Source organism: Balaenoptera physalus (assembly GCF_965194825.1).
Source record: "Balaenoptera physalus genome assembly, chromosome: 7".
Classification (NCBI taxonomy): domain Eukaryota; kingdom Metazoa; phylum Chordata; class Mammalia; order Artiodactyla; family Balaenopteridae; genus Balaenoptera; species Balaenoptera physalus.
The window spans coordinates 122,074,306-122,090,840 of record NC_138886.1 but is presented as its reverse complement, the minus strand read 5'-3'; the positions used below and the strand labels follow the sequence as shown (position 1 = coordinate 122,090,840).

Genomic DNA, 16,535 nt, shown 5'->3' with positions numbered 1-16,535 from the left:
GATGACGCCTGGCACCGCCTGTTCCACCAAAATTCTCTGACTTCCTTGAGGTACCTTATGAAATCAGTTTGCTAGAGCCATGTACGCACGCACGCACACGCACAGACGCACGCACGCATGCGCACACGCACAGACGCACGCACGCACACCTGCGCTCCAAAGCAAAGCTCTCCCGCGCCATCTAGCGGCCGCGCTGATGCCTATCAGCAGTGGAAACCGCGCAGGTGTTCAGGGTCAGAGCCCAAAGCGATCACAAAGTGAAGTAAGGGAAGATGCTGTTATGAATGTTTGGGAGGGATACGGACCCAAAAAGTGACTGAAGATCAAACGGAAGATTTTGCAGTGCCCAAGCCATTGCCTTTATCTTTTACGTTTAATCAGTAAATTCAGGGCTTTCTCCTCCCACATTTATTCCTTTATTCTCGCACTTGTTCACACGTTCATTTGTACATTATATATCACGTACTCTGCACATTTGAGTACTCAGCACTGTGCCAGAGCGAGATGATGGATTTGGGAACATTTGTGAGAAAGTCCGTGTCTGACTGACGTTGGGGGGACATAAATGCATATAATGTGGTCATTAAATCTAGTGTAATAAGTGTGACGGTGGAGCAGCGGTGGCAAAGAAGTAATCAGCTTCCCGAGGGTCAGGGGAAGGCTCGCAAAAGTGATGATAATTCTAACGTTTCCATCTGTCCATCAGCTGCCAGGACCCTTTACTCTCTACATAAAAGTCTAGTCCATTGGTCTGTTTGCATTTAAACCTTCAAGGCACTGTGCTGGACTTAATTTTTTTTGTTGTTTTTTGTTTGTTTGTTTTGGGGTTTTTTTTTTTGGTATTAGGACAGCACTAGTCACATAAAATAAATTGAGAAGTCTTCTTTCATCTGCTGCTTTCTACAAGATTTTGTGTAGAGTTTACTTCCACCTTAAATGTTTCATAGATTTTATCAAGTGATTTCACTTGGCTCTAGAGATTAAGCGTATGGGTTAATTGTGAATCCAGTTTTTCAAAATAAATATAAGGAAATTTCGACTGAGTTTGAAATTCTCCTTGAGTTTATTCTGGTAATTTGTGTCTGTCAAGGAACTGATCCATTTCAACTAAATTTTAAAATATAGCGGTGTATCTTTGAATTATGGTTCTCTGCAGATATATGCTGAGGAATGGGTTTGCTGGGTCATACGGTAACTCTATTTTTGTTTTGTAAGGAACCTCCATACTGTTCTCCATAGTGGCTGCACCAGTTTACATTCCCACCAACAGTGTAGGAGGGTTCCCTTTTCTCCACACCCTCTCCAGCAAATCAAGCCTTGGCTTCTGCTTGGCTGTTTCTGTGATGCAGCCACAGGCAGCTTCTAGGGATGCACCAGCAAGGCGATAGGCATAACCTATAGGTGGTGAGCAGCCTCTCCAGCAGTTATTATTTGTAGACTTTTTGATGATGGCATAATTCAAAAAGATACATGCACCCCAATGTTCACTGCAGCACTATTTACAATAGCCAAAACATGGAAGTAACTTAAATGTCCATCAACAGATGAATGGATAAAGAAGATGTGGTACATATATACAATGGAATATTACTCAGCCATGAAAACGAATGAAATAATGCCATTTGCAGCAACATGGATGGACCTAGAAATAATTATACTAAGTGAAGTAAAACAGAAAAAGAAAGACAAATATCATATGATATCACTTATATGTGGAATCTAAAATATGACACAAATGAACTTATTTACAAAACAGAAACAGACTGACAGCATAGAGAATAGACCTGTGATTGCCAAGGCGGGGGAAGGATGGATAAATTAGGAGTATGGGATTAACAGACACACACTACTATATATAGAATAGATAAACAACAAGGACCTACTGTATAGCACAGGGAACTCTACTCAATATTTTGTAATAACCTATAAGGGAAAAGAATCTGGAAAAAATTTAAAAATATATATATGTATAACTGAATCACTTTGCTATACACTTGAAACTAACACAACATTGTAAATCAGCTATATTTCACTTATATATATAGTGTTATAAATGTGGTCATAATATTCTTTTTTCCTTTAATGTCTGTAGTATTTGTATATGTCACTCTTACCTTGCCAATATTTTTGTATTTTCTTTTTTTCTTGTCAGTCTAATTAGAATTTTATTAACATTACTCATCTTTTCAGAAAATTACATTTTGATTTCATTCACAGTTTCTAGTATTTATTTTCTGTTTCATTGATTTCTGATCTTATTCTTATTTCCTTCCTTCTTATCCTGGACTTAATTTACTCTTCCTTTTTCTAGATTTTTTGAGGTGGAAAATTAGGTCATTGATTGTATGTTTCTCTTCTAACATGAATATTTAAAGCTAAAAGTGTATCTTCAATCACTATCTTCACTGCATCTCACAAATTTTGACATGCTGCATTTTCACCTTCATTAAATTAAAAGTATTTTCTAACTCCCTTGTGATATATTCTTTGAGATTTGGATCATACAAAAGTGCATTTTAAAATTTCCAAACATTTGGGATTCTCCAGATATATTTTTGTTGTTAGTTTGAAGTTAATTTTGTTGTAGTGGGAGAATAAACACCTGTTAGAGGTACATTATGAGCCATATTGAAGGAAACATCTCAACCACGTGCTGTTCCAACTATGCAAGGTCCTCACTGTTGGGAACGATGTCAACAGATGTCTAGAGAGACAGAGATTTTGAGGAATTAGCTCACATGATTGCAGAGGCCTGCAAGCCCAAATACACACGGCAGGCCAGCAGAGACTATGGCAGGCTAGAGCCTCAGAGAGGGTAGCTGCTCAGTTCCAAAGGCCGTGTGCTGGTAGAATTCTTGAAGGAAAATCAATCTTTTTTTATAAAGTCTTCAACTGACTGAATGAGACCCACCCACATTGTGGAGAGTAATCTGCTTTACTCGAAGTCCACTGATTTAAATGTTAATCATCTAAAAAACACCTTCACAGGATGTGGTACATATATACAATGGAATATTGCTCAGCCATAAAAAAGAATGAAATCATGCCATTTGCAGCAACATGATATGATAGAGATTATCATACTAAGTGAAGTAAGTCAGAAAGAGAAAGACAAACACCATATGATATCATTTATATGTGGAATCTAAAATACAACACAAATGACATTATCTATTAAACAGAAACAGACTCACAGACATAGAGAACAGACTTGTGGTTGCCAAGTGGGAGTGGGGTGGAGGAGGGATGGAGTGGGAGTTTGGAATTAGCAGATGCAAATTATTATATACAGGATGGATACACAACAAGGTCCTACTGTAGAGCACAGGGAACTATGTTCAATATCCTGTGATAAACCATAATGGAAAGAAACGGGAAAAAAGAATGTATATACATGTATAACTGAGTCACTTTGCTGTACAGCAGTAACTAACACAACATTGTAAATCAGCTATACTTCATTTAAAAAAAAAATTTTTTTTTAAATACCTTCACAGAAACATCTAGAAGAATGTTTGACCAAATATCCGGGTGCTGTGGCCCATCCAAGCTGACATAAAATTAACCATCACAAATGGCATCTGAACTCCTATCTCCATGCCACTTGTCCTTCCTTGTGTAACTGTGTCTTCTGTCCTCTGATCCTGTAAGGCCATTCTGATATCTTATCTGAATTCTTAGAACTCTCTTGAACTACTGCTTTAGGATCTTATAAAGCGAAACATGAAGATCAGAGCCTTCGAAAGCATTAGCTCACATTTTTACTTACGCTACATCTGGGTTTATGGGATGTTGGTCCTCTTGAAAACAGAGACCCTGTGTTATTTTTCTCCAGCTCCTACCACCATGTCTGGGAAAGAGTAGAAATAAACACCCATTGAATACACTGCCATCTTTCCTTCAAAAAAGATGTATTGAGCTCGTGTGAGCGTGAGAACAAAGGCTTCACAAGCTCAGATGTTCATGCCAGCTTTATCCATTGCTATCACCTGTCTCCTAATAGCACCTTGAGGACTATTTGGTGAAGGGATTAGAAACAGTCGATGGTGAACAACGAGGGAATTAACTAGACTACCAGCTCCATGAGGAAGCGATCTTAGAAGTCTTATACCTACTCCAAGCACCTGCCACAACTCCAGACACATATTAACTGCTCATTAAACAAATTGCACTGACCTGGGCAAAAATTCAATAGATTCTCTCAATTACCACCTTGTGGATGATGCTTTTATTTGTTAAAAAAGAAAACCCACGGTATAGGAAACGTGCTGCCAGATTATACTAAATAAAATGAAAATTATGACTATTTCATTTTTATTGTAACAAAGCTTATTTATTATGCCTTATTGAATTATATTATTGAACCAAGTCAGAACTAAAATGTTGTGTATTTCAACATAAAACTGAATATACACTATACATTTTACCAAGAAATGGTAAATTTTAAACATCTTTCAGATATCTTTGTAACCCTACAAAAAATAAATTGATCATATATGTTTTTAAACATCCACTTTACATGAGTAAAAGGAAAGTCACATTAAAATGATCAATTTCATGCTCTTGTACCTGTATTTCAAGGCCAAAAATCCAGCACACTTATTTTTCTTTTTAAGCATTTAATTTTCAGTATTTTCAGTAAATGTATTCATGCGACTATTTGAAGAAAGTTCTAAGACTACTTAATTCATTTATACAAGCTTGTTGGCAATAGTATAACCAGAAACTCTTTGCTAAAAGACATTGCTATAATGATAAAATAAAATGCATATTTTCTTTAAGGACTTTCTTTCATTAATTCCACACAAGAAAACTAAGCACTCCCAACTAAAATGCTTTCAGGTTTCAAATTTTATTTATTTTCATAATGAGATGAGAAGAGGGATCGGGTTGGGATTAGGGAAGGAGTTATCCTTCTGTGTTTACGTGACTAGAATATCCATACAGATGATGTTTCATGCAGAGATGTCAGCACATCAGTCATTTTCAAACCCTCAAGTCCACGATCTCGTGTAATCCACGTACACACGTGTGAACTAAAACCAGACTAGTTATTATGTGAAGTGATGTGGAAAAGGAAATCGTACTAGAAGACTTTCTGCGATTATCCCATTTCTCTCATAAAATTGGTAAGCGATATAATGAAGGTATTTGTTTTTCCCTCCACAGGACCTGGTTAGTGACCTGAAGGAGAAGCTTTGCGATCACTTCAAGGAGGTCATGGTGGGCCTCATGTACCCACCGCCCTCCTACGATGCCCACGAGCTCTGGCACGCCATGAAGGTAGAGGTCGGATGCGAAACTATTTCCATAGTGCGGGACCTGCCCTGTGACGCTGCTACGTGTGATCAGGGAGGGGAGGGAACTTCTGGGCAAAGAAGAAACAAAAGAAATGCTGGGGGGGGGGTGTCAGGAAAGGGGGGACCTCCAGAGCCCAGCGGCGGGATCAGTCGATTCTCCTGTTGTGCAAACTCAGACCCACCAACCCCGCTCTGTGCCAACCTGCCAAAAGGAAAGCTTCCGGGGCTGTTTGGATTTGTCTCTCCCAGTATATCTTCATACATTAAGAGGAAATATTATAATTCATGTGAATCTCTTTACACTGTGGTATAAATTGGGCTCATCAAGTAATGAGTCAGCAGTAATACTGAGTCAGAGACAAAATATAGATGACATCTTTATTTTTGTGACTCTAAATCAATCCTTTACAAAAACTATTGCTCAAATGTAGCAAAATGTTACTTCTGAAGGATTGGAACAATTCTTTCTTACAGGAAAGAAATTAACTACAGATTTGTTAGAGGTTTGTTGGCTAGGGATGGGGACAAAGGGCTTTTCACATCTTTCCAAACGCTGATATGAAACACCTGCAGAGCTGCTGCAATCATTCCAATACAATGCCTGCCAAAGACCTGATTACCCTGGTCTGGGAACAGTGTGTGACTCGAAAAGGGAAAGGGAAAAAAATTACGGAATCTGGATCTTGGCCATCATATTTGTAGATCAGAATAAGCCTTATGTAAAATATGAATTTCAACTAATTTTTTTTTACAATTCCATATGTGGAATTTACTCAATTAAAATTCAGTGAGTAGATATGAATCTCAAAAGTATTGAATTTTCTTTTACTATTTAAAAAAAATTTTTATTGGAGTATAGTTGATTTACACTGTTGTGTTAGTTTCAGGGGTACAGCAAAGTGAATCAGTTATACATGTGCATATATCCACTCCACTCTTATTTGTTTTTTTAGATTCGTTTCCCATATAGGCCATTACAGAGTATTGAGTGTTGCATAATGTCAATCCCTACCTCTTGCAAAATGATGTGACTAAAAACTATAAGGAGAAAGTCCTATGTTACTGTTTAGATGAAACTGTTACATTGTATCAATGTCTCATAGAATGGAAAGGATTTCTGAAGCTTTCTGAAAAAGATGTGTTGTCTTTAAAATCACCATCAGAGAAGAGTTCATGCCTATGGCTGAAAGAGACTACAGAAAGTACCCAGTCCAAATGTTTAGGCAAACGGTGCAGAAGTCCACATCTGGGGAGAGGCAGGGAGATGTCTCTGAAACATCTTTGCAAAATTAGAGACCCAGGGTCAAATTCGAGCTTGCCCAAGAATTGATATTCTAGCAGGAAAAAAATCAGTGTCATGAGCATTGTTTAAACATCTTTTCCCACATTATTTAGAAATGCCCATGCTGTTTTACTCTATGAAGGAACAGAGTTTCAGATAATATTATCTTCTTGGGACCAAACAGCTAGTAAGTAGCAGAGGCAGACTGAACTGGGCCTGTCTTTATCCCAAACATACTTCCTTGCCCTCTGCCACCTCTCAGAACACCAGGGAGGCTGTATCCCTTTACTGCACAGACTGCACTGTTATTTCCAGCACAGATGCCTTTATATTTCTCTCGCTCTGTCTTTCTAGGGAGCAGGCACTGATGAGAATTGCCTCATTGATATATTAGCTTCAAGAACAAACGGAGAAATTTTCCAGATGCGAGAAGCCTACTATTTGCGTAAGGAAATACACATTTGTACATATGTTTTACACTCATATAAACTTTATATTTTCCAAATAACACGTAAAATATTCCAGTTTATGTATTTTAAAGAATTTTCTAAGACACTCATATGTGAAATACCACTCACTCAAGACTAATTATTTCACTAGGTAGAATCGATGATTAGGGTACTAAAAATGAAAGAATTCCCTAGACAATCAAGTTAAGCGGACTTTCCAGGAAAATAATTACTAGTTTCTATGATGTGGGTGTTTACATTAGGACAGCAAGTACCTGGTACAGTGGCTCAGGGAGCATCGTATCTCTTACCTAGGAGGGACCAGGTATAAAGACAGAACAAAGCAAAGCGCGATGACCGCTCAGCGAATTCTACAAATATGGGCAACTACTTCAATTTACATAAACCTCATAATCACTGCGATCCACCTCAGAATCAGATTTTTACACATTTTAAAAGTGGAAAGGTTAACTCTTTTCATTTTTAAAAAGGCTTAATGCCTTAAGTTCCACTGCATCATGTATTATGTGACATTGAACTGTCAAGAAAATGTTCCAGACAATCAGCTCTATTGCATTCAAACGAAAACAAGACTTTCCCGAGGGGAGTGAAGTAAGACCCTTCACTGAAAATATTAAGACAGGACAAAGACTTGGGAAGAGCTGGGCTGGGCAGTGCGCTAAGGAAAGAGAAGGCAGAATTCTGAATTTTAACGATTGCAGAATGCGAAATGATTCTCAATGTTGTTTTTCAGTTTTGGAATAGACAGTATTTTTTTTTTTTAAGAAAACAGACCTGGGCCTATGTTCCATTGCTGTCAGATTACTTGGGTGGACTGTTTATTGGCTTCATGTGAGTAGAATGTGGGAAAAGACAAAGAAATGTCAGCAGATTAGATGTCTCCTCACTTTCCACTCATACGGGGGAAGTAGCGCTGACCTAGGCAAGCACAGCGATGCGCGGTTCTATCGTAAACCAACCCTCCAACATGGGCGTTCTCGTACCCAGAATACAGCCGCGACCTGCAGGAGGACATTTACTCAGAGACCTCGGGACACTTCAGAGATACGCTGGTGAACTTGGTCCAGGTATGAAACTCCAAAATTCACACCATTTTGCACTATTAAAGAAAATAGGTATGTTTCATTTTCAAAAATAGGACAGAAAACTCCAGTTTAACAGTGAATTCTGTACAATAACAAGTACTGAATGCCAGCTAAATTCAAGGCACTATGATAGAAACTTGGGTTGGGTATAGAAACAAACAAATATGAATAAGACACCATCTCTGTTCTCGAAACAATCTACTATAAGTAAAATGATTATAATTATCAATAAATGCATAAATAATTATATATTACAAGGGTGTTAACAGATTAAAAATATTACGGTTACAATTAGTAGAATGAGAACATCGCCTAAGGCCCCAGGGACCCAGGACCACACCAATAGGTGAATAGTCAGAATCACCAGATGAGAGTACAATATACAGAGGGATCCAGGAGCCTCACTTATGACTTTAAATTAGGAGAATCTGGATTATTGAAAATAAAAACTAGTTTTCCCTTCTTACCATCTCTTTATTTCTGTAATTCCATCTTCTCCTTGAGTTTGTGTTGATCAAATCAATCAGACACACCCTCAGTACCTGATGAAGTGATGCAGGAAACGGGAGAGGATTCAGCAGGAAACAAGGGGCTTGAATTTAGGCAAGAAAAGCTATTCGGTTCCTCTGTGTTATCACTCAGATTGTTGACTAGCCATCTTCTAGCAGGGAGAGCAGTGGATGGAACTCTTGATGTTGCAGCCCAGGTTATAGAACTTATAGAATGAAAGAAAACAAGGGAACATCAGGTCAGGAAAAAGATACAGAAAATCTCCCAACCACTCCAGAAAATAGACCCACAGCCATATGCTAATTTTTCTTTCTGAAATTGCAGGTTCAAACTTTTACCTAGAGAGAGTTCTTTTTTTTTAATTCTACAAAGTTTTTTTTACAAAAATGAACAAATTTATTTCTCAAGTTAAAGTATTGTATTACTTTTCACAAGAAAGATAAAAATTAAGAATTCTTTCTACCCTGTCTAGAACTAGTCTATATACAGAAAATAGTTAAAATGAGAAAATGACTATTGATAATGATTTTTTTTTTCCTTTAAAATATCAATGGCAGTGTGCAAATTTAAATGACTACTTCATTTTCCTTCTTTTCTGACTGGGCAATTTTGCTATCTTCCTCATTCGGGGTGGATTAACACACCCAATCAAACACAGGAGGTGTGGTTTCTTTAATGTGTGTTTATTGTGATTAAAAACTTTATACTGTACTTCACAATAGTCTCTATAATTTAAGAATGAATAAATATATCAGCCAGATTAGAACACAAACTAACAATTCCATTCATTGCCAGGCAACAAGGATTTAAAATTTTTTTTACTCTTTTTTTTTGTGCCCAAGTTATTGTCAGTTTTGAATTAGAAATAAAGAAATCCAAAAGGAAAGATTCCAGAGGAAGCAAGTATTAGCTGCCCCAGACGGAGGAGAGATTGGTGACTAGGGCTGGTTGGATTTCTTCAAATTGTTCAACTGAAAAAAATGGCACAGTACTGAGCAAATCCACTGACCTTTCAATTAAAGTAAAAATTCTATTTGTAAAAACAAAATCAAGAATTTGCTTTCTTGTTTAATTTGGTTTGCTGTGGTTTAATTTGGATGTGCATGGCGTGGCCGCATAGTTCATAAAACTGCCTGTATCAATTCATCAAGTCCTAGTCTGAAGATTATAATCTCTGGGATGAGAACATCAATAGAGAATAGATATCGTCCAACTTGAGACTTCTGTGTAAGGTGTTGTAGAAATAAGCTTATTTAAATTTGTGACAGAAGTTGAGTCGTTATAGGAAAAAAAGTTTTTAATAATCATTATTAATATTAAAAATAATCTTACTTGGCAACATGTCAATTGAATGTTTTCTAACTTGTCAACGTTGTAAGATTAATTAAAACATTCTCTCGATTTAGAAGGGTCTTCATCTCTTGGTCTTCTAGGACTGATGCTCCATAACGTAAATTAAAACAACAGTTTCCAGTCAGAAATTCGTGTCGGCATTAGTACTGCCGCTAATAAAACCAAAAGTCCTATTATAAATCCACGAGTTGCATCTTAATAGCAAACACGTTTTTACTTTCTTAGTATCCAAAAAGAAATTTATTTCAATTTATTAAAGAAATATATAAGCTTTTTAGTAAGACAAAAAATATATTTCATTAGGACTATTTTGCATTCCATTAGGCCTATATCACAGCCCAGCCTCTCCTTCCAAATTCAGCTTCTTTTCTCTCCCATCCACAGTTGATCCCCAGCACATCCCATAATAACAAGAATCTGTTTTGTAAATAAGTTCATTTGTATCATGTTTTAGATTCTACCTATAAGCGATATCATATGGTATTTCTCTTTCTCTGTCTGACTTAACTTCACTTAGTATGATCATCTCTAGGTCCATCCATGTTACTGCAAATGGCATTATTTCATTCTTTTTTATGGCTGAGTAATATTCCATTGTATATATGGACCACATCTTTATCCATTCATCTGCTGATGGACATTTAGGTTGCTTCCATGTCCTGGCTATTGTAAACAGTGCTGCTATGAACATAGGGGCACAGGTATCTTTTCAATATGTGTACGTGTATAACTGAATCACTTTGCTATACACCTGAAACTAACCCAACATTGTAAATCAACTATACTTCAATAAATTTTTTTTTAAAAAGGCAAAAAAATATGACAAGATACCTGCTGGTCTCCATCTCAGAGTCAGCTCCGCAGGGGAGCCGAATGGCTGCACCCCGTCCCTGGGAGCTCAGATGGGCTCCGTGGCTGGCCTGACGTTTCACGTCTGCTGAGTGAGAGACTAACCTGAAAAGAGCCCCAAGACACCATACCTCCACCTCCACTGTTAAATGTGATTGCTCCCAGCTCCAACCCCATCTGATTGTACTCCAGTTCTACTTCTGTTTGGTAAAATTCCAATGATCAAGTACTCAAATAACCTCTCAGAATCTCTGCACCTCGTCAAAGGTTATGCTACAAACCCCTAAAAGTAACTGACAGCCAAGAATCAGGATCGCAGTGTGTTTTTATAAAGCAAAGCTCTTATATTTCAGGAAAAAAACACACAGTTCTGAAAACTAAACTTGAGAGAAAATAAGTCACAAGGGTAAAAAATCAGTGAACGATATTTTCCCTTGATGCAATAGGGCTATCTATCTTATGCACAATTGCAGTTCCTTTTTCCTGAAAATTAAACAATAATGCTTTATTTTTGATAGAGTATAAATGTGAGGATGTGTATTTGTACATATAATATTATTTGTATAGACACACATATTTTAAAATAATACACAATTTATTTTATCACTGGGTTTCACCTAATTTGGATTATGACTTTACAGGATAAAGTATTACTTCTTAAGTTCAATTTCTAGAGTTGGAACTTAAGTGTGTGTGTGTGTTTAACCTTGAAACAGCTCTTCAGAGCAGTAAAATTGTCCTTTCAACATAGAATATAAAAATTGATGGTGACAATTCCACATTGTCTTGATTACTGGAGCTTTATAGTAAGCTTTAAGTTAGGTAGTGACAGTCTTCTGACTTTGTTCTTCTCCTTCAATATTGTGTTGGCTATCCTAGGCCTCTCCATATAAACTGTAGAATCAATTTATTGATATCCACAAAATAACTTGCTGAGATTTTGATTGAGACTGTGTTGAACCTACAGATTAAGTTAAGAACTGACATCTTGACAATATTGAGTATTCCTATCAATAGACATGGAATGTACCTCTAAAAAAAAAAAATTGATGGTGAAGCAAGACCTAGATTTTATAAGAAGCCAAGGGAAATTAATGAGGTTTACTTAAATATTATGTATTTATAAGGTTTCATAGTATATTCCCCTTAAAATGTAAAACACAATTTACGAGTATAAGATACTACATATTTCAAAGAAAGCACTTAACTCATAATTGAAAACGGAAGTAAAAAACTTATATTTCAAGATCAGGAGTCCCATGTAATGCTTAGTAAAATGTATAATTTCTCATAGATGTTTAAATATTTTGAAGTCTGACCACTGACTTCTGACTTACATTAATGGCTCTTCCTTTTGGACCTACTGGTTTAGGCTTTGGATCAGTAAATTTCCAAGAGTGGAAGAAGATGCAACGTTAACTAGAGAATTGAAGAAGTCCATCACTTCTGACCACTATCTGTGGTGTACACCATTTCAGAGACTCTGTCTAGACATCTTACAAAAATAGGTGATGAGTTCCAGCCAAATAACTGAGGGGCACTGTCACGTGACCAAGTTCCTTCTACCCTCCAGCTGGGATCCTTATTCTCTCTGCCCCTATCTCTCTCTATAGATAGATGTTTGATAGAAGGTAGATGATAGATACATACATACATATATACATAGAGAGATGATAGATACCTAGATAGATAGATGATAGATACATAGGTAGATAGATACGTAGATAGATGATAGATACATAGATAGATAGGTAGAGATATAGATAGGTAGACAGGTAGACAGATGACGGATAGATAATAGATGGACAGACAGATAGATACTCTGTGTAAAACAACCAGGTATATATCTATGTATCTTTTGCTCTTGGCTCTAAGTCAGTTGTGTGTCCTTGGGTTTATCATTTTGCTTTCTTGAGATCCCAGACATTTACCCTGTAAATTAAAGGAAGTGAACCCATTCTGCTCCATTCCCTCCCAGTACCCATATTCTAAAATTCTTCAGCAATTATAATCACATCCTCCTCCTCCCTCTGCATCTTCACTTTCAGAATCAAAGGAAACACCGCCCATGGCTTTCATCTTTTTGACATCATGAACATTCAGATACACCTCCTTTTTGTGAATTAATAGAGATTGAGGGAATTGGAAGCTTTAAGGTATTCATGAAACATGAAGTGTTTAAATTACTGTCATACTTTCTGGGGAAAAAAAATAGCTTTTAATCTATAAAGAATTTTCCAACAGGGCTATTTCTAATAAGAAAACCACTCAACCAGAACACATTCTTCTTGAAAACTAATGCCAATCACTGAACCGACTCACAGCACTTCCTGTGCTTTTATTAAACCAGATTTACAGATCTAATTATCTGTCAAATAATGAAAAGTTAGTCACTTAAAGATCAATTAATCCATATGTGCAAATCACACTGCAGATGATAAATGTTTCCACAGACGGAAAAAATGGAAACTGTCCTCATCTTGGCTGTCAGGAGTCTCCCCGTGATGCTTCCTCAGCCTCATGCCCTGAGGCCTCTGGGGATCTTCTGTAGCCACTTTGCTCCTAATGCTTCCAGCCAGATTTTAATTCCTTTAATTTCTTCCTTTCACATTTTTATTTTGCCCCTAACCCCAATTCTCATTTATGCCGTTTCTCTGGCATTTACATCACCTACCAGTCTACTGTCTTAGGCTTTTTATGTGACAAAATCCACTTGCTGGGAAAAGCTAAATCCCACAGTAACTGATTCACATTTTTTTAATCTACCGGTCTGCTTAAAGTGCTTTTGGCAATTAACTGCACAAAGAAGTAAACAGCTGGGCACCATCTCAAGTTAAATGTCCCAAAATCAAATCTCTCACAAAAATTTCAGAACTGCAGAAAATTCTTAAATATTTCTCACAAACTTTGCATGCGTAGGTGTTTACTTAGCTACATCGTTTGACTGGAAATCACAAAAAACACTTCAATGATCCAGAAAATCTTCCCGTTTCTACTAACTGGTGTTTCAATTCTGCCATCTAAAAGGTATTTCTTTAACTTTCCTTCCTTCGTTTAGTATTGATTCAGTGAATATTTCTCAAAAGCCTACAACGTGCCAAGGGCAATTGGGAATTATCAAAAGAGACAAAGACCCCAGTCTTAAGAAGCTTGCATTCTAGTCGGGGGATGCAGACAGCTAAGGAGAAATCTAATAAATTGGTGCATTTCACAGCATGTTAGGTGATGAAGGATACGGCAGGGCAGGGGAGGGGATGGTGGGTAGGTTAGGACGTTGCACAGCTTGGTCAGGGCAAATCCCATTGAGAAGACGAGACTTGACCAGTTAAGCTGGTTAACTTATATCGCTTTTTCCATCTCAGTTTGATCAGAACCAAGTAACCTTTCAGGATGGTTCGGCCTCACCCTTGCTCTCTCTGGAGCCTAAGACTCCCACTGGTGCCTGGCTGTGTCCTCCACAGGGTTCCAGCCAGGGCGGTCTGTCTCACAGCCCTGGCCTGCTGGAAGGGTCTGCCCCACTGCGGCCATAAACCACTCACCACTCCATCCGTCAGGTTCCGCTGCCAGCTTGTCAGCCAGCAGGCAAGTTCCTGCATCAAGAGCAGATGGGAGAGTTGGGGCCCATTCGTGCTGCTTCGGGACTGAGATGAACTCAGGAAGGTGTCTTCGGGGCCTCCGCTGCCCTATCTTGCTCTGTCACTGAGTTCATTTCCGGCGTCTGAAAAGACAACAGGAACAGGAGGCAGTGCACTCTGTGTTCTTCCAGCAAAGTCAAAAAAGAAAACAAAAGCATTTCCTCCAGATCTGGACCCAGAGGAAAGGAAGGGTTAAATAAACTGCCTCATCCCATGTCTCTCCTACCTCTTTCTGCCCTCTTGTCCTCATAACCCTCAGGGACCAGAGTGTCCTGCATTAGTGAGCTCGCCTTCCCTCCTGTTTGAAAGGACTTCTCTTAGGGCAGCTTGGCCATGTCTGTCCTTTCTTCATATGATAAAGAGGCAGGAGTGAAACAAATTTACAAAATACTCTCACAGCACACATTCTGGATTTCATGGTTATTTTACTGTTGCCTATATGAGATGTTACAAGTCAGAGGCCGAGCATTAACTCACGCTTTCTCTCTGCCTTTTCCTTCTGACGATGTTAAAATCCCGTCTCTACCAGCCGGCCAGGCAGTGGGCGCTGTTTGAAGGGGTGGGCGGCGGAGATACCGCCCGGGGAATTGGAAAAGCAAAAAACTTGTCAACGCCTTTGAAAGATTACCTCGGCTACAAAGAGAAAATGAAAAGTGCCCACATTTTTAAAAAGACCTGCATTGCATAAAGTACCCAAGAAATGTAGACTAACTCCGACTAATGATAGAACTTTCTTAGGAGTCTCCAGTGTGTTTGATGGCTCAAAGATTTGTGTCCCGGTAACCCTACTAAGTTGTCAATTCAGAGCACTTACAGAGGGAACCCTGTGCTTACTTCACAGGGAACCAGGGAAGAAGGGTACACGGACCCTGCCACGGCTGCCCAGGACGCCATGGTAACGGGCCAGCCCTGGGGCGACCGCGGGACCTTGGGCACGCCAGCCTGGGGCCGCTGTGCTACCTGGCGGCCTGTGATGTTTCAGGTGCTGTGGGAGACCTGCCAGCAGAGGACAGGGGAGCACAAAACGCTGTTGCAAATGATCCTGTGTAACAAGAGCTACCAGCAGCTGTGGCTGGGTAACTGCCCTCTGTTCTTTACAGCTACCCCCTGATTAGAGAATAAAAAGCAAGTAGGTAATTGGGAAAGGGGGGTGTTACATATGAAGAGAGGAAAGCCAGTTATCTCAAAGGTACCTCTTTGGGGTTATGTTTATACAGACGTGCCTCATCTAATAACATTGCTAAGGATGAAGTTCCTCTAGAATTTTATTTTGCCAATAATTGAATCACATAACCTTTCAATACTAAACTTTTTAAAACCACCTCTGTTTCTGATGGAGAACTTACTCACCTATATTACCTATCTCCTGTTAGGTGCATCATATGTTGTCTTAAAAAGAATATGGTGAACACAGGTTAACCAGTCCGTAATGAACCAAGGTCATTATTACTGAAGTCACGATTTGTGTGAAGCTGCCTTATTGGTCTTACAGGCGCTTTGTTCGACTTTCCCCAAACTGCTGTACCTTTCTGTCTCCCTTATTTTTTAAAATACTTTTTTGGTTTTTTCTACTATATATAACACACAAAAGTCCATAAAAACATTTTAAAAGATGGCCTACTGCAACCCAACACCCATCCCTATACTCTACTTACCTTCACTGTGCATAAGCAATCAAATCCATGTTTGCATTTTAAATTTATGATATTCATAAAATCTCCTTTGAATTATATCGATTTGTTGAAGTTTTCCAGGAATTTCAAACTATTTCTGGGCAAGACATAGTAGATGCCATTAATGAACGTTATGATGGGTCCTTTCAAGAGCTGCTAGTTGCAATTGGTGAGTAATAATGTGTTTGGTACAATGAATGCTGATTAGCTCTGATTGAATTAAAGACGCATGAGCAAGCTCTTGATTGAGTCACTTTCCCCTGAATTTAATTATTTAGACAGAATGTTAACTCTGTAGAGGAAACATGCATCGGCTACTGATACAATGCACTAAACTGGCAAGCTAATAACTTTCATGAACCCATACCCTTCCTAACA

At 38.3% G+C, this 16,535-nt stretch overlaps 1 protein-coding gene and 1 long non-coding RNA gene across 2 annotated transcripts in view; one reads left to right on the top strand and one right to left on the bottom strand.

Annotated features, from left to right (window-relative positions):
- The window catches only part of LOC309664088, a 377,635-nt gene extending 361,313 nt beyond the window's left edge, over positions 1-16,322 (bottom strand). The window contains exon 1 of the long non-coding RNA XR_014265581.1: positions 8,036-16,322. This is a non-coding gene — a long non-coding RNA (uncharacterized lncRNA). The remainder of the gene's footprint in view (positions 1-8,035) is intronic.
- ANXA10 (annexin A10) overlaps positions 1-16,535 on the top strand; it is a gene marked incomplete at its 5' end in the record, with an annotated part of 42,013 nt that overhangs the window by 17,980 nt on the left and 7,498 nt on the right. Inside the window, 6 exons of the mRNA XM_082471425.1 lie at positions 5,170-5,283; positions 6,937-7,027; positions 8,040-8,119; positions 15,326-15,379; positions 15,467-15,560; positions 16,231-16,326. Of these exons, the coding sequence (XP_082327551.1) occupies positions 5,170-5,283; positions 6,937-7,027; positions 8,040-8,119; positions 15,326-15,379; positions 15,467-15,560; positions 16,231-16,326 (529 nt within the window). The remainder of the gene's footprint in view (positions 1-5,169; positions 5,284-6,936; positions 7,028-8,039; positions 8,120-15,325; positions 15,380-15,466; positions 15,561-16,230; positions 16,327-16,535) is intronic.